The sequence below is a fragment of the Kogia breviceps genome, chromosome 8 (genome assembly GCF_026419965.1).
Source record: "Kogia breviceps isolate mKogBre1 chromosome 8, mKogBre1 haplotype 1, whole genome shotgun sequence".
Taxonomy (NCBI): domain Eukaryota; kingdom Metazoa; phylum Chordata; class Mammalia; order Artiodactyla; family Physeteridae; genus Kogia; species Kogia breviceps.
In genome coordinates this window covers 27141307-27166534 of record NC_081317.1, presented here as the reverse complement: position 1 = coordinate 27166534, position 25228 = coordinate 27141307, and the positions used below count along the sequence as shown (strand labels likewise).

Here is a 25228-nt window from a genome sequence, read left to right as displayed (position 1 = left end):
TGGACAACCTGGAAGAAGTGGACAAATTCTTAGAAAAGCACAACCTTCTGGGACTGAAACAGGAAGAAAGAAAATATGAACAGACCAATCACAGGTACTGAAATTGAAACCGTGATTTAAAATCTTCCAACAAACAAAAGCCCAGACCAGATGGCTTCACAGGCAAATTCTATCAAACATTTAGAGAAGGGCTAACACCTATCCTTCTCAAACTCTTCCAAAATATAGCAGAGGGAGGAACACTCCCAAACTCATTCTACGAGGCCACCATCACCCTGATACCAAAACCAGACAAATATATCACAAAGAAAGAAAACTACAGGCCAATATCACTGATGAACACAGATGCAAAAATCCTCAACAAAATACTAGCAAACAGAATCCAACAGCACATTAAAAGGGTCATACACTATGATCAAGTGGGGTTTATCCCAGGAATGCAAGGATTCTTCAATGTATGCAAATCAATCAGTGTGATAAACCGTATTAACAAATTGAAGGAGAAAAATCATATGATTCACCGTTGTCAATGGTGAAAAACTGAAACGATTTCCACTAAGATCAGGAATAAGACAAGGTTGTCCACTCTCACCAATATTATTCAACATAGTTTTGGAAGTTTTAGCCACAGCAATCAGAGAAGAAAAAGAAATAAAAGGAATCCAAATCGGAAAAGAAGAAGTAAAGCTGTCACTGTTTGCAGATGACATGATCCTCTACATAGAGACTCCTAAAGATGCTACCGGAAAACTACTAGAGCTAATCAATGAATTTGGTAAAGTAGCAGGATACAAAATTAATGCACAGAAATCTCTTGCATTCTTATACACTAATGATGAAAAATCTGGAATTGAAATTAAGAAAACACTCCCATTTACTATTGCAACAAAAAGAATAAAATATCTAGGAATAAACCTACCTAAGGAGACAAAAGACCTGTATGCAGAAAATTATAAGACACTGATGAAAGAAATTAAAGATGATACAAACAGATGGAGAGATATACCATATTCTTGGATTGGAGGAATCAACATTGTGAAAATGACTCTACTACTCAAAGCAATCTACAGATTCAATGCAATCCCTATCAAATTACCACTGTCATTTTTCACAGAACTAGAACAAAAAATTTCACAATTTGTATGGAAACACAAATGACCCCCTAATAGCCAAAGAAGTCTTGAAAAAGAAAAACGGAGTTGGAGGAATCAGGCTCCCTGACTTCAGACTATACTACAAAGCTACAGTAATCAAGACAGTATGGTACTGGCACAAAAACAGAAATATAGATCAATGGAACAGGATAGAAAGCCCAGAGATAAACCCACACACATATGGTCACCTTATCTTTGATAAAGGAGGCAAGTATATACAGTGGAGAAAAAACAGCCTCTTCAATAAGTGGTGCTGGGAAAACTGGACAGGTACATTTAATAGAATGAAATTAGAACACTCCCTAACACCATACACGAAAATAAAGTCAAACTGGAATTAACGACCTAAATGTAAGGCCAGACACTATGAAACTCTTAGAAGAAAACATAGGCAGAACACTCTATGACATAAATCACAGCAAGATCCTTTTTGACCCACCTCCTAGAGAAATGGAAATAAAAACAAAAATAAACAAATGGGAACTAATGAAACTTAAAAGCTTTTGCACTACAAAGGAAATCATAAACCAGAAGAAAAGACAATCCTCAGAATAGGAGAAAATATTTGCAAATGAAGCAACTGACAAAGGATTAATCTCCAAAATTTACAAGCAGCTCAATAGCAAACAAACAACCCAATCCAAAATTGGGCAGAAGACCTAAATAGACCTTTCTCCAAAGAAGATATACAGATTGCCAACGAACTCATGAAAGAGTGCTCAACATCATTAATCATCAGAGAAATGCAAATCAAAACTACAATGAGATATCATCTCACACCAGTCAGAATGGCCATCATCAAAAAATCTAGAAACAATAAATGATGGAGAGGGTGTGGAGAAAAGGGAACACTCTTGCATTGTTGCGGGGAATGTATATTGATATAGCCACTATGGAAAACAGTATGGAGGTTCCTTAAAAAACTAAAAATAGAACTACCATAGGACCCAGCAGTCCCACTACTGGGAATATACCCTGAGAAAACCATAATTCAAAAAGAGTCATGTACCATAATGTTCATTGCAGCTCTATTTACAATAGCCAGGACATGGAGGCAACCTAAGTGTCCATCAACAGATGAATGGATAAAGAAGATGTGGCACATATATACAATGGAATATTACTCAGCCATAAAAAGCAACGAAATTGAGTTATCTGTAGTGAGGTGGATGGACCTAGAGTCTGTCATACAGAGTGAAGTCAGAAAGAGAAAAACAAATACTGTGTCCTAACACATATATATGGAATCTAAAAAGAAAAAAAAATGGTCATGAAGAACCTTGGGGCAAGATGGGAATAAAGAAACAGATGTAGTAAAGAATGGACTTGAGGATACGGGGAGGGGGAGGGGTAAGCTGGGACAAAGTGAGAGAGTGGCATGGACATATATACACTACCAAACCTAAAATAGTTACCTGTTGGGAAGCAGCCACATAGCACAGGGAGATCAGCTTGGTGCTTTGTGACCACCTAGAGGGGTGGGATAGGGAGGCTGGGAGGGAGGGAGACATGAGGACATACCTGTATATATATATAGCTGATTCACTTCTTTATAAAGCAGAAGCTAACACACCATTGTAAAGTAATTATACTCCCATAAAGTTGTTTAAAAAAACAACAAACAACATAACACTTAAAAGAATTGAATTTCAAAGACCAGGCTTAGGTAGGGGAACCAAAGATCCCACACTTTGTAGAAGGTGGCCTGAGGCTAGAAAAAGCTCCCGGAAGGCGGACAGGGAGAGGGACAGTGAAGTCCAGCGGATCTTAAGACTTAACGAACAGAGAATTTGAATAAATGAAGAAAGGGAAGAAAGCATTCTTGAACAGAAGGAATCAGTACAGTCCCAGAATGGGCTTTATGGGACAGTGAAAAAGACCGTCTGTCTATATATGGAGAAATAGTAAAAAAAAAAAAACTAGAAAGGTGGGCAAGGAGCAGATTGTGGGGGCAGTAAATATCCTGCTGTAAAGTATGGATGCAAGAAAATGGAGAAGGTTTATTTGAATCAGAGTATATTGCCTTCAATAAACACTTCTGACTAGATTTACTACTCACAGCCACAGTGCTAAGGGCCGAGGTTCATTCATTGACTCAACAAACATTCATGAAGCTCTTTCAAGGGCGGAGTAGGGATTTGGGGAAATTTAGGTTCACACAGACTCATCCCCCAAATCGTGGGATCCCTACAGTTGCAGGACAGAGGACAGAGACTTAGCCAGGTGGTCGTAAGCCACTCAGGTGGCTCAGGTAAGGTCAATCCTAGGGATTCCCAGCCAGTGCCAGGCATGGACACAGGGAGTCCAGGGGCAGGAAGTGCTTGAGGCTGAGGGGCACTTGGTGTTGCTCTGGGAAGTGGGGCTCAAGATCAGTGCTGCCGGCCTCAGTAAAGCACGCTGGGACCAGGGTAGGGTCTTACCCAGGGGGCTTCAGGAATTAGAACAGGCATTTGAGGGCCAAGGCTCAGTTAGATGAATTGGGGCAGGAGAGTCAGTAGTGAGGTCCTCGGCTCTGGGGAAGTCAGAGTTAGGCCTGGGCACCACAGTGCAGGCAATGTGAGAGCTGTGTGGAAGAGGCTGGAGCTATTTCTACACCTGCTGCTTCAGTCAGAAGCCAGGACAGGATGGGCTGTCCCTGTGGGGACACCACAAGGCCTAGCTCTGGGATCTGGGGAACTGAAGCCAGGAAAGGAGATGGGCCCAGTAGAGGTGTTCAGTTCGGGGTCTTAACCTGGTCCTCATTTCCCTATTGTCTCTTCACCTCTGAAGACTCTGGTCTCCAAAGGGTGAAGAAGAGGTATTCTAGTTGTACTAGAAGCACAGCTTTGCTAACAACTGACATCACTCTCTCCACCCTACCTCCTATCCCCCCAGGAAAGCTTGGGACCCCATCTGCTGGGATCATAGGGGTGGTGAATGGAGGGGAGCCGAGCACAGGTATATCTTGTTAAACAGTCAGCTACAGTGTAAATCTCAAAATCGGGTCTGAAACCTCAGCTGATAACCCACTTGTTTCAGACAATTTGCAAAGAAACCAAATCTCCACCAGCTAGAAGAGATGGATGTGCTCTTGGGTGGTGCAGAAGTATCTGTGTTATGAAAAGCAGAGGTGAGAACTGTGGTGAGAAGTCAAGGTTTCCTCTGAAGGTTTTTTATTGGTTAGATTTAAAATAACATCCTTTAATCTTCCTAAGATGCCCCAGGGGAGCCTCCTGAAAACATCTGCTGGATTTGAGGGGTCAGGGAGTGCCTCCCTCATCCCCTCAGTATATGTGTTTGGTTTGGGATTTGTCAGTCTGGGAGCTGAGGGCTCTGGGCAGCTCAGGCCTGGCAGATTTCCCCCACCTGCCTAAAACTCAGCCCAGGGAGACAGAGGACCCTCCCCAGCCCGATTCTGCACCTTCTCTCTCCAGCCCCTGGAGCTGTGGCCTTTATTTCAAGTTCTTGTCCCCCAGGGCTGCATGGGGAATGAGGACAGCTGATAAGCCTGACATTATTGACTTTATGGGGAGTATTCAATGAATTTGCTTTCTGCAAGAAGGCCGCACTCTTATCTGCTGCCCACAGAGCATCTAAATCCTTATCTAGGGGACCCGTTGATGAATCATGTCTCTTATACAAAGAGCAGAGAATGTAAAGTGGAAAAGAGGAGTCGCACCCCACCCCTTTCTTTTCTCCGGAACCTGGTTCCGCCCACCCTCACCACCCTTGCTTTCCCACTGCACTTCGGTTTATTGGCTGGAAATAGAAGCACTCACAGCTCCAGGCCTACAAAGTTGAGGCCAAGCCAGCCTGGTCTTGAGAGTGTCAGCAGCTGGGCACACCCAGGGCTGTGCGTCCCGCTAACTGGTAACTAAGGGAGGAAAAGCCCACTCACTTGAGGCAGTTACGTGTCCTGGTTTTTGCTGCGACGGTCAACATTTGCTCTGTACAGAAATACCCGCCTGGCCTCAACACCAGGTGTCTTGGTGGAGAAATGTGTGTGTGTGTGGTGGGAGGCAGTTACCAAGGGGTACTGGGTCTGGGGAGCTGGAGAGCGAAAATTAACTGGAAGAGAGAGGCTGATGCTCAAGGGAAGCTTTTCTTTCCCCCCTCTCTGACATCTCCTTACTCCATCCAGCCCTGGGATGTTGGCTTCTATTAGTGGAAGGAAATAAATGCTTCTTAGTAGCACAGGACCCAAAGCAACTGGAAGGAGAGAGGTGAGAGCCAGGATACTGAGTTGGAGAAATGAAAGAAAAATATCAAAGTACCCTTTGGAGGAAATTAGAGGCATGTGTTCATATTCCCCATCTAGTTTTTGGATAGAGTTTTCTGGTAATAAAATGATTATTTATTGAGCAACTATGATTTTATTAGATGCCTATTACCACCGTTTTAAAGCATTTACTCCTAGTCACTAATTTCATGTACTTAGTGCACTGAGTCTTTACAATAATCCATGAAGTTGATATTATTTCCAGTTTACAGCTGAGAAAATTGAAACTGGGAGTAGTTAAGTAACCTGCCCAGGATGGCAGCTGGTATCAGAGCAGGAATTCAAACACCAGTCTGCCTCCAAAGCCTAATGAAAGGCCTCTCAGCTTCTATACAAAACTGCTTTCCATTTGGTATTTCTCGGTACCTTTTCCCACTTAGTCCACAGCATATCAATGAGTATTTATTACTCCCATTTTATAGAAAACAGGCTCAGAAGAGTATTTTTTTTTTTTTTTTTTTTTTTTTTTGCAATTTGACTAGCTTTTTATTTCTTAAATCAGTGGCCAGTTTAATTGAGAAAGTTACAATGCAGCAGTGAGCCTCTAGACGAATTAATAAATTCCTCTACTTGAATGCAAACCAGTAGCCTCATCATTGTGCTTATCCCAGGAAAGGCACTGGGTTAGCAGACAGAAAAGAGGGGAGACAGGAAGAAAGGGCATCAACAGGGCAGATGAACAACAGTACGGGGAACCTTTGCAAATCTGATTCCGGATTGTGGTTGGATCACTCTCCCCACCTCCACCTTCTTTATTCAAACAGGGCTCCTTACATGTGGATCCAGTTGAGGACCATCCCTGAGATTCTACGTTCGTTCGCTACTTCTTAGATGGAGGATGTTTGGTAACAGGCTGTGGCAAGCTTCCAAGTAAGGATAACTCATTTACAGGGTAATATTGTTTCTCCTCCTTTGTCACTGAAAGTCACAGTGTGCTGCAGGGGGGAAAAACCCCAGTGGACAGCAGGTGTGCTTCCTCCTAAATCAGTATAATTTTTTTCCTTTGTTGTTCCTATCTCTGAGTGTGTCCAGGGCCATGAAACCTGTGTGCTTCAGGGACTCTGATCTAAAGATTTTAGCATCTTTACTTTTCTGTCATGACTAGGGAATGACCTCAGGGAAGTCCTCAAATGATGATGAACCAGCCAGATCTCTCTTTCCTTAGGAGAGAAGACCAAAGCTCTCATCCCTCCCAATGCTCGGGTAAAGTGTATTTCTCCCTTCCATGTACCCTGGTTTTCCACATCACCCACTTTCATCATAGAGCAGCTACTTGCTCTGTTAGTTTTTCATTCAGGGGAGGTTAGAGTAGGGGAGGTGGGAAGAGGAGGTGAGCTAATCAGTTTGCCCTGTGGGTCCTGTGAATGGAGTGACATTAACATCCATGAGAATTTATAGCCCCTGCTGGCTCTGAAAAGATGTTTGTGTAAAAATTGCTAGTAAAACAGTCAGCTGCATTTGAAGGCTTGTTTCTTTGGGCATACATTTTAGAATTTAGGTAAATACTCAATTTATTTGGGAGCTAAATTGTGGGGGAGTGATATTTTGTTTTGTCTAGGATAACACCTTGTTATGTAACTTTATAATGAAAATATATAATTTCTCATATTAAATGAGAAAATGGGGTGAAATGCCTAGTGTGACACCTAGTACTTAGTGCTACATAGTAGGGGTAGAGAATTCAGTGTGTGGCCCAGAGTTGGTGCTCGATGCCACCCCCTAGGTCAAGCCCTCATCCTCTCTCATCTGTATTCCTGTCACAGCTTCCTAGTCTCCCCACATCATTTCTTGGCCCCCTCCATACAGCACCCAGAATATTCTTCTCATCTCCTTAAAAAATTAAGCAATCACCAGAACCTCCTTCCAAGGCCTTAGAAGCATTCATTTCACCGAAACAAGCTATGTGACTTCTGACAGAAAGCAGGGCAAGCTGAAGGCAGCTGTTTGGAGAAATGAGTCAGTGCTGTCTTGCATTCATTCATCAAAAGCAAGTAAACTAGAATGAGACTTGCTTTAAAGAATTCAAAATGGAGATGGGGGCTCTTTTAAAAAACCAGAGGATTCAAAGGAATTTAAATTTCCCAAATAAAATGTCACAGAAAGATAAAACCTATGACCAAAAGTAACACCCGCATACTGACAGATTTAGTTGTAAAAGAATTGGCACAGTTTTATTTGGAAAATGCAAATTAAAAAACAGGAGTTGTAATATCACAAAACAAAATGGAATTCATGAGAAGAAGCAAGGCAAAGAGGATCATTTTATGTTGACACAGGGCACAATTCTCTTAAGTCAATAAAACTTCCAAGAGTCTTTATGTGCACAATGCATTGTATCTCAAGATATAAAGATTTAAAGCAAACACTCTGGAAAAAACAAAAGGAAGGAACAGACACAAAACAGTAGAGGGAGATTTTCACATAACTCTCTCTAACAGATCAAATAGACCCAAACTCCCATGAATATAGAGGATCAATTTAATGGATGTATATAAAAAATTTTTATTTTTCAAACAAAGGATATATCTCCTTTTCTATTACCTATGGATCATTTATAGAAGTTGACCATATGTTTTACCTAGAGAAACTCTTAATAAATATCCCAAAGCAAAAACAATATGGAGCATACCTTTGACTACACTGCAATAAAATTAGAAGTTAATAGCACATGGTTACCAAAAAATACAACGATAAGGAAATTTTTTAAAAGTTTCAAAAAGAAAAATTAAACAATAGATGTTAGAGGCTAATGGCAAAGATACTGCAAATGGAAATGAAGGATGACACCAAAGGTATATCAGAAGAAAATTCATAGCCTGAAATGCTTTTCTTATTAAACAAGAAAGAATGAAAATTAATAAACAATCTAAGAATGAGAGATGGAGAAAGAACAAAATAAACATAGGCAAATGAAAAAGCAGATTTAATAAAGATATGGTAGAAAGTGAAGTAAGTGAGGCAGAGAAAGACAAATACAGTATGATTTCACTCATCTGTGAAATATTAAACAAGCAAAAACTAAAACTTAGATGAAGAAAATGGAATAGTGGTTACCAGAGGGGAAGGGGGGGGGCGAAATGGCTAAAAGGGGGTCAACTGTACGGTGACAGATGGAAACTAAATTTTCGGTGGTAAGCACGCTGTAGTGTATACAGAAGTTGAAATAGAATGTTGTACACAGGAAACTTATATAGTGTTATAAACCAGTTACCTCAATTAAAAAAGATGAAACCTAGAAAGTCCAAAAAATAAAAAAATAAAAATAAAGATATAGTAGAAGTTAATACATCAGAAAATCAGAAAAATGGTGAACCACAGAGGTAGTTTTTTAAGAGAAAAATAAAATGGACAAGCTCTGCAAAGCTAATAAAGGAGAGAGAAGTCCTAAACACATAACATGAGGAATGAGGAAGTTGATAATGTAAATACAGAGATATTTTTGAAAGCATTTGTTACCGACCAGGGTTCTTGGCCTTCCCCAATCAATGAAAATTGACTAGAGGCCAGAGAAACAATTCAAGCAAGGCTTTTTTGGGGCCCCTGTTGCAGCATCGGGGAGCGAGAACAAACCACAGGTTTCTTTGTTTGCTGGCTGCCTGAGGGGGCGGTGAACTTGTTCCTTATATGGGGTGAGGGCAGGGGTATGTCCAGGGGTTGGGCGGGAGGGGTGGCTTAGGTGCTTTGCCCACCCCTTAGATGGTGGGTTGTTGTTTTTTTTTTTTTTAATTTATTTTTTATTGGGGTATAGTTGTTTTACAATGTTGTGTTAGTTTCTGCTGTACAGCAAAGTGGAGTTCCCTGTGCTATACAGCAGGTTCTCATTATTTATCTATTTTATACATATTAGTGTGCAGAGGGCATGAGCAGTGCCCTGCTTTGGCCCCAGGCTCTTCAAAAGTGGCAGTTGGGCTTTTTGGTCTCTTTGTATCTTTTGTCCAGAATTTGTCCCAACTGCGCATGCACACAGTTATTTTTAGTCCCAGACAGTTTCTTTGTATTTTGCTGCTGGAGGAGAGGTGTGCCCAGGTGCAAGCATTGCAGCACTGCAGCAAAGGGGCCCAGGTCTCAGCCTGTCTCACTTTGAATAACTGTATATAACACCTTTTTAATGAATGTGAAAATGTCAAAGTTCATATGTCAGAGTACCAAAATTGACTTGCAAGGTAGCACACTTGAAGGAACAAAATCTATCTGGGATTTACTAGTAAATTTTATTAACTATCAAGAACCAGCTAATTCATGTGATGAATAAATCGATGGAAGCTTAACAATAGATGGATGGAAGTGGGGCTGAATCTATGACTGGATAAATGGAGAAATGGATGGATGCTTTGGGGCCTGGATATGCAGAACTGGGGATTGGGAAGGGGGTTGAGAATGAGCGGGGAAGAAGGGAGTTTTAAGACCGGATGGAGGGCTTCCCTGGTGGCGCAGTGGTTGGGAGTCCGCCTGCCGATGCAGGGGACACGGGTTCGTGCCCCGGTCCGGGAAGATCCCACATGCCGCGGAGCGGCTGGGCCCGTGAGCCACGGCCGCTGAGCCTGCGCGTCCGGAGCCTTTGCTCCGCAACCCGGAGAGGCCACAACAGTGAGGGGCCCGCGTACCGCAGGAAAAAAAAAAAAAAAAAAAAGACTGGATGGAGCTGACGCTTGACCTCCAGCCAAAATGACTTTGGTCCACAACCACCTGGGCTCACAGGAGTCCCTTCTGAAAACCTCAGGTTCGTCTTTTCTGAAGCTAACAGACCCAGCACACAGGACTAGAGATCCAGCGTTCACAGGCTAATCCAGACAGATCAATTAAGACAGCAGAACCAGAGAGGCTGACAATGCCCCAGCCCTCCTAGGGACCTGCTCTTCTCTCCGCAACCCTCTTGTCCCTCCCCAGGAGCCCGCAGGTGCAGTCTCTCCAGGGGGCGGTGAGAGCCATGAATAGTAAGGGTTTTAGCTCAAGCACACAGAGGCGTTTAGCTGCCCAAACCTAATCCCCCAGTAATCGGATTATGTAAATGTCTACTTCAACCCCTTCCCCTGCAAGACCTCGCCCCTAAACTCTCCACGCTGAGACCAGGATGGGAGAGGGCCCATCACGCTGAAGCATCACTGCTAGTGGAATGCTGCACCAAGACGGTTTCCCCCGTTTCAAAAATTATAAAACCAACAATAACATGGAAGAGACTTCAGAGAAGAAAACAAATGTGGACCCTGGTTGCACTGTGCCAACACATCTGTGCTCCCTCCTCCACAGCCCTCATCTGTCTCTCAGTCCTCATCCACTTGTACACAGATCCTGTTTTACACTTAGCCTCACACATTTCCAATCTTGCTTCCTAGTTGCTACACTTCTTTTTTACAACTGTAGAACGTGCCATTAAGAATATATTACCTCGCAGGCTTTTGGCTGAGAGAAAGGGTAATGTAGGTTCTTGGTTTAAATGCCAACATGCCCTCTATCAGGATTGAGGTACAACAGGTAGGGTGGGAGACCTGGGCACCACGAGGCACCATGAGGCAGCAGTTCCCCTCAGTGGCACACACAGACACACCGCAGAAAGGACAAATCAGGGCTGCTCACTGCAAATATTAAGAGTACGTTCCCAAAGGCCCCTTTTGTGCCCATGCATAATTGACCCATTCATTCTCTCCAACCCACCCTCTAATCCATCCGCTGACTGCCACCAGAATGAGGCTTGTAACTGTAAATCAAAACATATCACTCCCACGTTCAAGGCACACAGTTGCCTTCATATGGACTGCCCTCTCCTCCTACACACGATAGGAACGTGTGTAGTTCCTATCCAGCATTTCCCACTTTTGCACCCAGGTGCTCGGGGACCCTGCCTTGGAGTCTGTGCTTTAGATGCACCTGCTCTTGTCCTCCTCCAGTGCCTACCAGGTGCCCATTTCCCACATTCGAGACCACACCCAGGGTATCAGGGATCCCTGAATTTATACCACACTCTGTATATCCAGAACCCCTGCATTTCTGCTCAAATGGCCCTGAGTCTATTTTCAGAACCTTCACAGGGCTCTTCCCTAGGTCCGTGTGGGCTGGGATTCCACATCATATACACAAGACGCTTCGCAGAGAAGGGGGTGGGAAAAAAATGGGAATGGGGATGGGTCGGGAGACTCCATGTGTACCCTGTCCTGAGCACCACATATGTCAGGGGCAGCCCTGCCTCAAGGCCTAGTTTAAATGGCGTCCCTCCCACGAGCAACTGCTGATCCTCCAGCTAGAATCTTTGCCTCCTTAACTCCAATTTCATACTCTCGGGCACTCAGGGCTGTCTATCTTGTATTTAGTCATTTTTGTCATGTCCGCTTCCTCCCAAAGACTGTGAACTCCTTAAAGGCAGATACAGAATTTTCTTCACTTTCCTGCCTTCTGAGAACTAGCAGTTGGTTCAACAACTTTTTTTATTTATAATAACTGTATGCATTTTTTTTGAGGAGGGGGACAAACAACCCCCAAATCTCAGTGGCTTACAACAGCAAAGATTTATTCCTCACTCATGTGACATGAAGGCTGTGGTTGGCTATGGGTTTGCTTTATGGCTTCCAGACTGAGAGAGCAACCCCAAACATTACTTTCTCATGACTAAGCCCAACCAGCAATCACTCTTTTTTTTTTTAAACATCTTATTAGAGTATAATTGCTTTACAACGTTGTATTAGTTTCTGCCGTATAACAAAGTGAATCAGCTATATGTATACATATATCCCGATATCCCCTCCGTCACAAAGCACTGAGCTGATCTCCCTGTGCTATGGGGATGTGGCTGCTTCCCACTAGCTATCTATTTTACATTTGGCTTTTAGAGCTTCTGTTCTATCACCACCATGTCAAGTTTGCTCACATTCCATTGGCTGATGCAAGTCACATGGCCAAGCCTGGAAGGGAGTGAGGAATTGCTCTCCCTTCACCTACAGGGAGGCACTGCCAATCACATGACAATGGGAGGGGCTATATAACCCTCTTACAAGGAAGGGAGCCAGTAGTTGTAACAATAATACAATTTACCACAGTAAAATTTATAGTAGTCTGACTGTGTACTAGGAACAGTGCTAAATTTTACAGATGAGGAAATTGAGGTAGGGAGAAGTTACATGATTTACCTAGGGTCACATAAATGGGTACACCAGGGATTTCAACCTGGGTAATGCAAATCCAGAGTCCTTTGCTCTTATCCACTAAGCTTGAATGCATTTGTGAATTTATTGTGCCAAATCCTATGCTGGTACCTTCAGAGAGTGTGATGCCTAGAATTTTATTACTTACCCATTCATTTATCAACCAGCATTTGAAGAATGCCTGTTCACTGGGTTTGAGGAGGAGACAGACAAGATAAATGGGTAAAATATTACTAAATGGAGGTGAGTGCTAAGGAAAAGAATAAAGCAGGGCAGGAGGATGGAGAGTCCTGTGTGTGTGAACATGCAATTTTAGATATTGTGGTCAGAGAATCCTCATTGAGAAGGTGACATTTGAGCAAAGACCTGAAGAATGTCAGCTCCTTGAGGGCAGAATTTGTGTCTGTTTTGTTTGAAGTTGTATCCTCAGTGCCTGTAACAGGCACTGGCCCATAGCAGACACTCAATAATAATTTCTGAATGAATGAAAGGTGAGGGAAGGAACTATTTGGATAACTTGGGGGGGAAGAGTGTTTCAGGCAGTAGAAACAGACAGTGCAAAGGCCCTGAGGCAGGAGGGTGCCTGGAGTGTTCCAGAGCTGAGTACACCCCAGGGAGAGAAGGAACGCACGGGGTCAGGTAAAATCTGGGGGCCACTGTTAAGACTTCAGCTTAACTCTGAGTGAAATGGGGAGCCAGGGGAGGACTTTGAGTGAGAAGTGACAGGAGCCTGACTTGGGTTTTCACGGGATCATTCTGGGTGATGTTGGAGAATGGACGGTAAGAGGAAAGTAGAGAATCAGGAAGACCAATGAGGAGGCCCTGAAATACCGGGTCCCTGGGGCACTCTGGAAGCTGGGATGAATAAATCTGGGGATCTGTCCAGTGCAGTGATTGTTAAATTTCTTTGTGCATCTTCATCTGCTGGGATACTTAGTGAAAACGCAGATTTTGGACCCCATCCCCAGAAAACCTGATCTGGTGGTCTGGGTTGTGGGTATTGACATCTGTCTCCCCTCACCCATGATTCTGAAGCAAGTGGTTCTTGAACTACAGTCGGAGACTTACTGGGCCTTAATTGATTGACATCTGATGAGTTAACCAAGTGGCATGGACTTTCCGAGGTTTGTAGACGTGGAAGAGGGTGGGTAGGTCACACGCCCGGCTTTGCCGTAGCCGGTAGGTGGCAGGACCCCTCCCGTCCCCAAGCCTTACGCAAAGCAGGGTTCTCCTTCCGCCTCTGCTCCGTTTCTAGAGCACAGGGAGGCTGGTCCCGGGAAGCGGGCGCGCGGTGGGGGGGGGGGGGGGAGGGACCTGCGGAGTCCGGGTCAGAAAGTGGCCCCGTGGGTCCCCGAGACAAAGGGCGGTGTCCTATAAAGGCGGTAGCGGAGGCGCGGCGCCCAGCCGAGGGCGACAACTACGGCACGGGCTCCTGGATCTTGGAGAGGAGGTGCGTGGACTGCGTGGACTCCGAGAGGGACGTGGGCACTGCCGGGGCTTGTGAGCCAGCGGGGCTCCGGCGCAGCTTCCCGAGTCCGAGCCGCACTCGCTGCGGAGGGCAGGGGTGTGGAGTTGACTTGGTGGCAGCCACCAAGGCGACTCGGTGAGAGAACCTGGGGGCTTTTCGCGGAGCAGGGGCGGTGGTGCGGCTCCGGGGGAGCCTGGCGGGTCATCTAGCGCGTGTTGGAGGGGCTGCTGCGCCTTGGTGTCCGATGCCTGGGCACCCCTGGATGTGTCTCCGAGGGCCGCTAAGGCAACTTCTGCGTCGGGATGAGCGACTCCTGGACACCTGGCAGGTGCGAAACTTTAGCCGAGATGCTTTCCCGGATGCCTGAACTTCGTCGCAAGGCAGGCGCTGCCGGCGAAGGGGAGCAAAAGTTATACAAAGAGAAAGGGAAAAGCCGGGAATGCAGCAGGTTGGGCGGGGTGGGCGGCGAGGCGCGGGTGTTGAGGGCGTTTTGGAACAGTTGGCGCTCCCAGTGCGCCGGGGGCGCACCCAAAGCCCCGCATTCATAGCAAATGTACGTATTTAGAAGAGTTGTCTAGTGAGAAAAGTAATTGCATAATAGTATGTATTCTGATTTTTAAAGGATACGTATATTTTGTATAAAAGATATATATATGTGTGTATATATATACAAATATTATATATACACACACCAAACTGGCTACTGCTGGGGAATGAGTTTGAATAGGTAGATGGATAAGGATGGTCTTTTATTTTTTGTTTTATCTCTTGTGTACTGCTTGAATTTTTTTTTCCTTAAGTTATCATGTGTTATTTCTATAGTAACTTCAAAAGGCAAAGCTGTGCCTAGTGTTGGAGGTTAGGCACCTTCCCCTAACGCAATTGTATAAACCATCCTTCACCGCCCTCTTTCTGGACAGTGTTTCCGCTTACTTTTAAAAGAAAGATGAAAGAGACAAATACACAGGACCAAAGGCCAGAAAGAGAAATTTAAAGTTTTATGAAAAAAGAACAGTGTGAGTCTGAATGCCTGGGACAGGCCACCATAGGAATGTTAGCTGTACTTCTGTGCTGCAACCTTTCTAGTTGACCTGGGCTCTGTGTCCAGGAAACACGCATATAAAAAGCAGCACCTTTTCTGGGGGCATAATTGTTCTTTTCTCCAGTAACCTGTTACCTTCTGTGGTGACAGTATAAGTAGAAGTTTGTGCACACCTATATTCCTATTCAGTTTACTGTGACATTCCTCCTATCCAGGCATTCTTAGCCTGGGGCCCATGACACATACCCACTCGGGTGTGTGGATAGAATTTAGGCATTCTATATATTTAGGTGGGAAAAAATTACATCTTTATGTCTACTGACCTTTAGTTTAAATTTAGCATTTCCTTTATTTATGAATGTGAGTAATAAACTACTTTGGCACTAGTAGCGCTGATGACTTTGTCACCAATTAAAATCGTACTTTCAACTCATGTTACAGATGTTGCAGATCTTCTGAAAAAATCATTTAAACATCACTACTTAGAAATGATGGTAACAAATCTATTTAATGTGTTAAGAGTGAAGCACAGGTATTACTGTCTTGCTTTTTAGAATTATTTTAATACCTATGAAGTATAATTGGTTATTTTATGTGTCTATTTTAATTCATACATTTAAAACTCTTATTCTGAGACAGGAACCAAAAGCTTTTTCCTTTATGTATTTGAAATCATTTTTCTGAGACGAGATCCGTCCCTAGGCTTCCCCAGACTGCCAAAAAGATCCATGGCACAAAAAAGGTTATGGACCCTGACTCGGCAGGAGTCAGTGGTGACATAGATGCATAAATACTCAGGCTTGGGACACAGGCTCTGCCACGCAGGGATGTGTGACTTGGGACAAAAAAACTTCACGCCTGTTTCAACATCTGTCAGACGTTCTCTGATTCTGTGGCATCTGGGGTACTTTTTAAGTTCTTAAATTACTCTGAAACAAGATTAGCAGCCATCAGTCCTTGCAACAGGAAAAACACTAAATGCCATTTTCCTTTGATTTAATAAGTCCTTAGCAATTTTCCAGTGACCTCCACTTTGAGTTTTTCCAGCTTGTTAAATCACTGATTTCTATTTCCTCCTGTGGAGAAGGAGAGTAACACACTTGAGGATAAGTCAACAAGTAATTATTAAGCACGTCCTAGGATGGCAAGGCTACATTTCAGAAGCCTTCTCTTCTCCCCATTTCCTCTGTCTGCTTCTCACAATAGGATGGAGCCCTCTCAGAAGAGAACACCAGTTAGTTTATCCTGCCTAATCTTTTCTCCCCAGCTTGAAAAAGACCCCCCATGGGACTAGTGAATGAGCTAAAGCCTCTTTTGACAAGAGAAGCTTAAAAGTGACTTTGCTTCCACAGTCCTGGCTGCAAAGCAACCAGCCTTGGTGTGAGCAAAACTGAATAGTTTTTTAAATCCCCTTGATTTAGGTTCAGACTTCCATATTTTAGGTATAGTTGGCTACAGGTCTGACACAGCTCATATTTTCATTGTAGATCCAAAGACTAGGTTATTTAGAAATAACTTAGGTAGATAAAAGGCAAGGGCAGGGCACTGTGGCATTTCAGCATAGAAAGAGGCCTTGGGGATCACCCCGTTCAGTTTGGAAGCCCCCTAGAAAGCCTGAGTTCGGTGCTGTTTCTCTGCTCCTACAGCCCCTGTGTTTCCCTCTGTGTGTCACAGGGCAGTGGGTTCCTCAGTGTCCAGCAGTGAGCACAGCGTCTGGCACGCAGAGTCGGTAAGTGTTGATAGTAAAGCTTAGAGTGCCTGTGACTGTCTTGGATCATGGGTCCAACTAAGAGTGTCTCCCCAGAGAGAGGAAATAGACTTAAGCGGCTGATGGAGGGAGCCTGAGGCCAGCCGGTGAACTTGAGCCACCATGATTCTGCTCACCACTGGCTTCTCAGCACAGCACTGGCCTCTCCAACCCAGGCAGAAGCAGGAAAGGCAACAAGAACCTGCATGGGGAAATGTCCTGGGGGGGGGGGCATATATCCTTGTAGCTTATTTTATGCATAATAGTTTGTACCTCTTAATCCCCTAGATACTGCTTCCTTCTCAAACATAGTTTTGCTAGGTCTCAGAACTCCTGTTTGGAGAGTAGAGCAGTGTTCTCATTGGGTACACGCAGAGATCACACAGGGGTGCGCTGCTGGGATCTCACTCCAAGGAAAAACTTGGCAGTTCAGCTGCAGGGAGTGCAGTTAGCTGACAGCCTTCAGTGGCAGTGCCCTCAGGGTGGGGCCTCCGTTCTTCCGGCAGCCCCCAGCCTATGAGTGAGCATGGCAGCACTGCCAGGATCTGGTGATTTCTGCCCAGTGGGGTCTCCTCTACAGTCACTCTTTGCCCTAGAGCTCCCTGTTGGGTTGACTGCCATTTTTTCAGGTCTGCATCACAGCCCACCCTTTTGTACCATATGTGCCGATTTTTAACCCTCCAACTCCTTCCTGCAACATGGGCTGTTAACACAAACAACAGGTGTGAAAGGAAACTGGCACTTTGAGAGGCACCTACCAAGTGCCTGACATTCTACATGGCGCTTTTTATAACTTTTCTCAGATATTCGGGATGTTTACCTACAAACTCATATCCTCAGGAAAGCCCAAATAAAACTAGGAGATTGGGATTCACATATATACACTAATATGTATAAAATAGATAACTAATAAGGACCTGCTGTATAAAAACATAAATAAAATAAAATTCAAAAATTCAAAAAAAGAAATAGAAAAAAGGTAGGACTTAGGGAAAAGTTCAATGGTGTTGACCCAATCATTTTGGTCTTGACATGGTTCTTTTACACCTTTCTCTAGTCATCAAGTGTAGCTGTGCACTTGGCCCTTGGTGTGTGGGACCTTCTGCTGTGATTTTTAAGTGCTTATGTATGTGCCGCCTCCTCCACCAGACCATCCAATAAGCTCCTTGAGCACCAGTACCCAGTGCAACCATGTCTACAAACCCATGGAACAGAACAGGTCTACAGGAAGGGTTAAAATAAAGCAACAAAGGCAGCAAGAGCCAAGAGATTACAGTAGGCTTGGTTATAGGAAAACAAGATATCACCCCCCCCAGGAATATTCAACACCTCACAAGTCATTTTTATTTATAAACATATTTATTATTTTGTTGTATTTATTCCCCAACACTTTTATAGCCATTACTATGTGTCAGGCACTGTTATAGTGATTTACAAATATTAACTTATTTAATTCTCCTAATAGCCTTTGTCTTCCACCACTGGCTGTGGGCATGGGAGGCTCTGGGATGGCCTGGAAGCCTTTATAGGAATGAAAAGGAGGATTTGATCTGCTCTTTAAAGAATGTGTAGAAATAGGCAAGAAGACAGCGAGGAGGGAATTCAAGGGACAGAAGATGGCATGCGTGAAGGTGTGGAGTTAGGAATATTTACTACTCTTTGGGGGCACAGGAAGGGGCCCTCTGCCCAGGTGGCTGAGACTGGAACAGGCGGCAAACTGATAGCCATGAACCAAGAGCACCACACGTTGGGTGCTGGGCTGTGGCTCGTTTGCTGATGCATTCATTGTAAAGATTCCCATTAATGTAGGTTAATCCAAGCCACATGAACAAAGGGGCCCATGCCTCTAAAAGTTAAAAAGGGCACAATAAATAATTGGCAATATGCGATAACAATCACCTCTCCCAGGGTTGGAAAGGTCATCCAAATTCAACCTTGGAGAGCCTGGGTATCTTCTGCAGCATCCACGCCAAATCGTCACCCCCACCTGCCCCGTGTCTTCTTTTGTCACGCGAAACAGCCCCACTTCTGCTCCTCACGCAGCCAGCCGGATTTCAAGGCTCTTCATCACCCTGTTCATCCTCCTCTAAATGTGGTCCAGTCTAGATATCTTAGCTCTTACACAGCGGGCCCAATCCTGCAGATGAGGTCGGCCGGCTAAGAGGAGAGTTGTGCTATCACCTTCTTCACTCCAAATAATGAAACCTAGGATCTCAGCAACCCCCCACCCCCGGTTTTATTTTGTTGTTTTTGTTTTTGTTTTTGTTTTTTTGCGGTACGCGGGCCTCTCACTGCTGTGGCCTCTCCCGTTGAGGAGCACAGGCTCCGGACGCGCAGGCTCAGAGGCCATGGCTCACGGGCCCAGCCTCTCCGCGGAATGTGGGATCTTCTCGGACCGGGGCACGAACCCGCGTCCCCTGCATCAGCAGGCGGACTCTCAACCCCTGCGCCACCAGGGAAGCCCAGCACCCTCCTTTTTAAAGAATCTATATTCAACTCTCTATTAGCAAATAGATGTTTTATTCACACACATACTCAATCCTACACTGTGCCTGATTCTGAACAATTAGGAAGAGTTCGTTATAAAAGTAGTGATAGGGGTATTAGGATAAAACCACCTTTTAACTGGAGGCTTCAAAACACCCAGGGAGAGAAACGCTGAAGGAAGGTGTTCTTATCCTGCCCTTTCTTCTGCCATGTTTTCTTCCCTTGTCAAAGGAAGATTCAAAGCACCTGGAAATGAGGCAGTGCATTTCCTAAGATCTGGGTGGAGATTAACATCTCAAGTTCCTGGCAGGACATGTTCTACCCAGCAGGCCTCTGACAAGGTATTGACCCTCAGGGCCCTTTCTCTTTCTCGTCTCAGGAACTCCAACATGACCAGGAAGATCTTCACGAACACCAGGGAGCGGTGGAGGCAGCAGAACGTCAACAGTGCTTTTGCCAAGCTGAGGAAGCTCATCCCCACTCACCCTCCCGACAAGAAGCTGAGCAAAAACGAAACGCTTCGCCTGGCGATGAGGTACATCAACTTCCTGGTGAAGGTCTTGGGGGAGCAAAGCCTACAGCAAACGGGAGTGGCTGCTCCGGGAAATATTCTGGGCCTCTTCCCCCAAGAACCCCACCTGCCGGACGGGACTCTCCTTGGTGATTACCAGGTTCCATCATCCGGCCCAAGCCACCACATTCCGTAGTGGGGCTCTGGCTGTCGTCACCCCAGGCAGCACTGGTTCAGAAGTAACTAGCTGTCGACAGCCTTTTGCATGTTCCAGAGTCAACCTGATGAATAATTTATGAGGCATGAATTGAAGCTTCATAGGAGGTGGCTCAGGGTTGGCTTCAGGATGCTGAAAGGAGACCATGAGGAACGTGGCTTGGGCGTCTGTCACCCCCTACCCCCAGGGCTTCAGTCAGATCAGCCTGTCTCTGTCTATGTTATAAATCTGGGTTCTGCATAAGATGTTGTTTGAAAAAAAAAAAAAAAGACCCTTAGGTTAAAAACTGGTTTGAAAATCACTGTTTTACTCAGTATGTTTTCAGTTATAAGAAAGTTTTCTCAAAATGGATCTCAGATGGATGAGTAGAAAATGCTTTTCCCTCCGAACATATTTTAAAGTTTGTTTTGAAAAATGAGGCATATTTGATCAAGGGTGAACAACGTAAGACAAATGAAAAGATAGCCCTTGCAGAAACCAACCTGGAGACTTGCAGGAACGTCTGTGAAGAAAAGACCCTCCTGACATGTGAGGACCACAGGAAGGCAGCAGATACCTGTGGAAGAGCTCTGCATCCTTTATCTCTATGGACGTGTGAGGTGTCACTTGCATAGGGCTGTGTATGTATATGTTGTCTCTAAAGCCAAATGGTGGATTATACCTGTGAGAGGAAAGGACTTGATAATTTACGAGAGTTCATAGTTTTCTTATGAAAAACAGCTAGCTAAAATAGGTTTTCTAACCCCTTAGTTTCACATGTCAGGTATCAAAACTTTTAATTTAGCCTGGGTTTCTGCTGACTTAAGAACTGTAAAATCTAAATATTACCACTTAACAGCTCATTTAACAGAGAGCTTAACAAAAGATTTAGAGTAGACAATAGGAATGTTGATACCAGACTCTAATGAATTAATGAACATGTGATTTGTTTTCCCTGCTCTGGAGCATTAGCTCAATCTTACGCTGGGAGAGATGGTACCCACAAATGAGTGAAACAGCGTGGATCTGGCAGAACTCACCACCATGTGCCACCCTGATGATGCTTAGATTCAAAAATGAATCCCATAGTTGAGCCCAGAATACAAATAATGTCATTTGATTGTCTCTGGGACGTTTTATTTCCCCAAAGTTCTTGGTGGTACATTGGTTTCAAAAACCTTCTGAACTACAGGTAGGAAATAGATGGATTTGAGATTATGTATACACAATAGGGGAATTTAAATTTTCTGCCACTCTAGAAAGAAGGTATTTGATTTATGAAATGCTGAAATGAGCCTCTTTGGTTTGGTGATTAGAAGAAATCTGGATGAGGCACCCTCAAAATCTCATTCTCCCAAAACAGCAACGTCATAATGTCTTTAAACTCTACACAGCGTTGACACTTGTAGAACAACACATTTATCAGAAACAGTGCATTTTCCGTGTAGGTCCTTTCTTTAAACTGCATTCAATAAATGTCCCCACAGACCCAGAATAGTCCTGGGAAACACATAAGCACAGAGACCAGGGGATTTCCCCTGAATTTGCATTTCTTTCTCATGAGCTTATGTGGACTTAAATTTGTCCCCAAACTACCAGGTGATAGTACATCTCAAAGCTTTGATGACAGTTTGTCAGTTGAGTAATATTGCTTATTCTCTCATCCGGCATTAACTCAAAGTAACACTTTTGACAGCATTTTTATATTAGCCCCATGTTGCTGAGGAAGGCAGAGAAGACCTCTTTGCCTGAACACGGGATTTTACTGCTCTTCTCAGAATGAGTGCATTTCTCTGCTGCTGGGGCCATGTCTGTTGTGCACAGAGGGCCTTTCCACTGAAAAGTAACCGAGTACCACCAAAAAGTCATGAGGAGACTGAGTATCATTAAACTAAAAGAGGGAACAGTTATTTAAAGAAACCCTATAGGAAATTCCTATGATAAATGAATAAACATTTAAAATATTACTTAATGTAATTCATCTCTTAAATGATTTCTTTTGCAAGTTGGATTTTGGCCTATCAAGTTGTGTTAGGTTAAAGTGACTGTCAAAAGGAATTGTAGTTATATGGACCAAAACCTTGCCGAGGTATCTGTGAGACTGGGAAGCTAATTCTAAAATCACTCCACAGCCTTCCTTGGTGTCCTGTACTTACAGCTTGGTGACTGCAGTAGTAAGAATTTATGCTTCAGGGCTTCCCTGGTGGCGCAGTGGTTGAGAGTCCGCCTGCCGATGCAGGGGACACCGGTTCGTGGCCCGGTCCGGGAAGATCCCACATGCCGCGGAGCGGCTGGGCCCGTGAACCATGGCCACTGAGCCTGCGCGTCCGGAGCCTGTGCTCCGCAACTGGAGAGGCCACAACAGTGAGAGGCCGGCATACCGCAAAAAAAAAAAAAAAAAGAATTTATGCTTCAAATGAATTCTAGTTCACTGATGGTACGTCTTTTTATGGAGCACTTGAACCCAAAAGAAAACTTTAGACAGATTATATCATTTATGCTACTCTGTTACTTGAAAACAAGTGTTTGTTCCTCTATGGGCACCACTGGAAACTTCCGGAAGCCAAGTATAAACAGGCCCATTTATTTATACAGATCATTAGATTGGCTAATTCTACTCCTCCTTTTACAGAGGAGAAAACAGTCCGGCGGGTTTTGAAGTAACTTTCCAGATGTCACATGGACAGTTAGTGCAGCCCAGGACATAGTGTGAGATCTTCTGAGCCAGCGCGTCCAGCCTTTCTACAGCCCTGTTCAGCAGGATTGAAGGATTTTAGGATTGAAAATGGTCAAGCACATCATTATTAGGCTCATCTCTTTTCAATAGTGTTCAGTGATCTTCATATGCCTTTTAATTGAAATTGAATTATTGTGCTTTGTAGAAGGTGATTAGAGGTACCAACCAAAGATTTTATTTGGTGATGTGTTTTGTGAGTTTGTAATCATTGATTCTAAATTGCTATTTAACTATTAATTTATTGAAAATAAATTATTTAAGAAAAGAAATTGTTTTTTTTTTTAGAAAGTATTTCACAAATTTACTAAGCACATCCACCCATTCTGTCCATCCTTTGAACCCCACTCCCCCTGTTATCTTGAGTCTAAAAAAAAAATCTAAGGCTTCCCTGGTGGTGCAGTGGTTAAGAATCTGCCTGTCAATGCAAGGGACACAGGTTTAAGCCTTGGCCCGGGAAGATCCCACATGCCACAGAGCAATTAAGCCCGTGTTCCACAACTACTGAGCCTGAGCTCTAGAGCCCGCAGACCACAACTACTGAAGCCCGTGCACCGCAACAAGAGAAGCCACCACAGTGAGAAGCCCGCGCACTGCAACGGAGAGTAGCCCCCGCTCACGGCAACTAGAGAAAGCCCACGCTCAGCAACGAAGACCCAACACAGCCAAAAATAAATAAATAATTAATTAATTTTTAAAAAAATCTAGCATCCCCTAATTAGTCCCTCCCTTCACTTCATCTTTCACACAGCTTCCTAACTGTCCTTCTCAAATCACAGCTATGGTCAGGTCGTCCCCTGCTATCAAACCTTTAGTGTCTTGTCCACCAGACTCAGACAGATGCCATACCCCAGCAAACCAAGCCCTCTGCAGCCTGGCTCAATGTACTATTCCCTTTACCTTCCACAATTGCCTAAATATTTTATACATGCTAATGAAACCACTTCACTTGGTGGTCCAACAGGCCAAACTCTAATACCTCCGACTGTACTCTTGTGAGTCCATCTGCTTGCACCAAATTCCACTTGCTAAAATCCTTCATGACTGATCTTAAATACCACTCCTTCAGGAAGCTTGACTCATCTTAAACACCACCTTACATGAAGTCCTCCTAGATTTCTACCACTCGGTCTAATTTCTCCTTTTGTAGAATCCTCTTATATGCTTCAAGACCCTTACTTCCTCTCCCCTGTGTTATATACATCTTGTGCATATTCTGTCCCCAGCAACAAGTTAAGATCTCCTTGAGGGCAGTGACAGTTTATAACATTGAGTCTTCACAACAGCCCTGCCATTGACCTCACTTTTTTTTTTTTTGCGGTATGCGGGCCTCTCACTGCTGTGGCCTCTCCCGTTGCGGAGCACAGGCTCCGGACGCGCAGGCTCAGCGGCCATGGCTCACGGGCCCAGCCGCTCCGCGGCATGTGGGATCTTCCCGGACCAGGGCACGAACCCGTGTCTCCTGCATCGGCAGGCGGATTCTCAACCACTGCGCCACCAGGGAAGCCCTGACCTCACTTTTAAAATGAGAAAACTATATTGAGACTAGCTCCATTAAGAATACTCCTCTAGCCTCCCCTGAAAGATGACACTGAAATGCACCTTGAACAGGCTGAATTCTCCTGAGAAATCCCAAGTCTAAAGCTATTCTTTTTTTTAAAAAAAGAACAATTTTTATTGGAGTATAGTTGATTTACAATGTTGTGTTAGTTTCAGGTGTACAGCAAAGTGAATCAGTTATACGTATACGTATATTCTCTCTTTTTTAGATTCTTTTCCCATCTGTGCCATTTACAGAGCATTGAGTAGAGTTCCCTGTGCTAAACAGTAGGTCCTCATCAGTTATTTATTTTATATATAGTAGTGTGTATGTGTCTATCCCTAAAGCTCTTCTTAAAAGTTTGTTTCTCGGGCTTCCCTGGTGGCGCAGTGGTTGAGAGTCCGCCTGCTGATGCAGGGGACGCAGGTTCGTGCCCTGGTCTGGGAGGATCCCACATGCAGCGGAGCGGCGGAGAGGCTAGGCCCGTGAGCCATGGCCGCTGAGCCTGTGCTTCCAGAGCCTGTGCTTCCGGAGCCTGTGCCCCGCAACGTGAGAGACCGCAACAGTGAGAGGCCTGCGTACCGCCAAAAAAAAAAAAAAAAAAAAAAAAAGTTTGTTTCTCAAAATATCCATTCACCAAGTCCCTTGCAGCACCTGCCTGATGAGGTTTCACCAGCTAAGAATGGCTTGAGATGACCCAAATATGTATAAGTTATGCACAACAGGCTTTGTCCTTAAAAGGCCAAAGGATGAAAGGGGTCAGGAGAATGGACAGCTTAACTGCTGACCTGCAGGCCAAAGGTTAGCTAAAAGTCATATCCTTAAATAAAAAGGTCAAAGATAAGGAGGGAATCTAAAAGCTCAATGGCAATGCAAAGTGGGGGATTTAAAGTGGCAGGTGTTAGGAAGGAATGCCAAGGGGAGAGTGTGGCTCAGGATTATAAGAAGCCAGGTCATG

The 25228-nt window shown here is 44.3% G+C and overlaps 2 protein-coding genes across 14 annotated transcripts in view; both read left to right on the top strand.

Annotated features, from left to right (window-relative positions):
- The window catches only part of FKTN (fukutin), an 88457-nt gene extending 82197 nt beyond the window's left edge, over nt 1-6260 (top strand). For 2 of the 4 annotated variants that reach the window (XM_067041021.1, XM_067041022.1), the window contains exon 12: nt 6177-6260. Coding sequence is in view for 1 of the 4 variants with exons in the window: in XM_067041024.1 (XP_066897125.1) it covers nt 6177-6202 (26 nt within the window). In the remaining 3 variants the exon portion in view is untranslated. Of the gene's footprint in view, nt 1-4172; nt 4200-6176 lie in introns of those variants that run through there. The other 2 variants (XM_067041024.1, XM_067041023.1) reach the window with 2 other exon arrangements.
- Nucleotides 6204-22400, top strand: TAL2 (TAL bHLH transcription factor 2). 10 transcript variants are annotated; one of them, XM_067041031.1, is made up of 3 exons: nt 13801-14341; nt 16730-16784; nt 19669-22400. In XM_067041031.1, the coding sequence occupies exon 3, from the start codon at nt 19679-19681 to the stop codon at nt 19994-19996; it is 318 nt and encodes a 105-aa protein (XP_066897132.1). In that variant the 5' UTR covers nt 13801-14341; nt 16730-16784; nt 19669-19678; the 3' UTR covers nt 19997-22400. The 10 variants fall into 10 exon arrangements, with proteins under 10 accessions (XP_058928110.1, XP_058928113.1, XP_058928111.1 ...); XM_067041036.1 differs by having other exon boundaries at nt 13840-13995; nt 16702-16784; XM_067041032.1 differs by having other exon boundaries at nt 13906-13995.
- The last annotated feature ends 2828 nt before the right edge of the window (nt 22401-25228 follow it).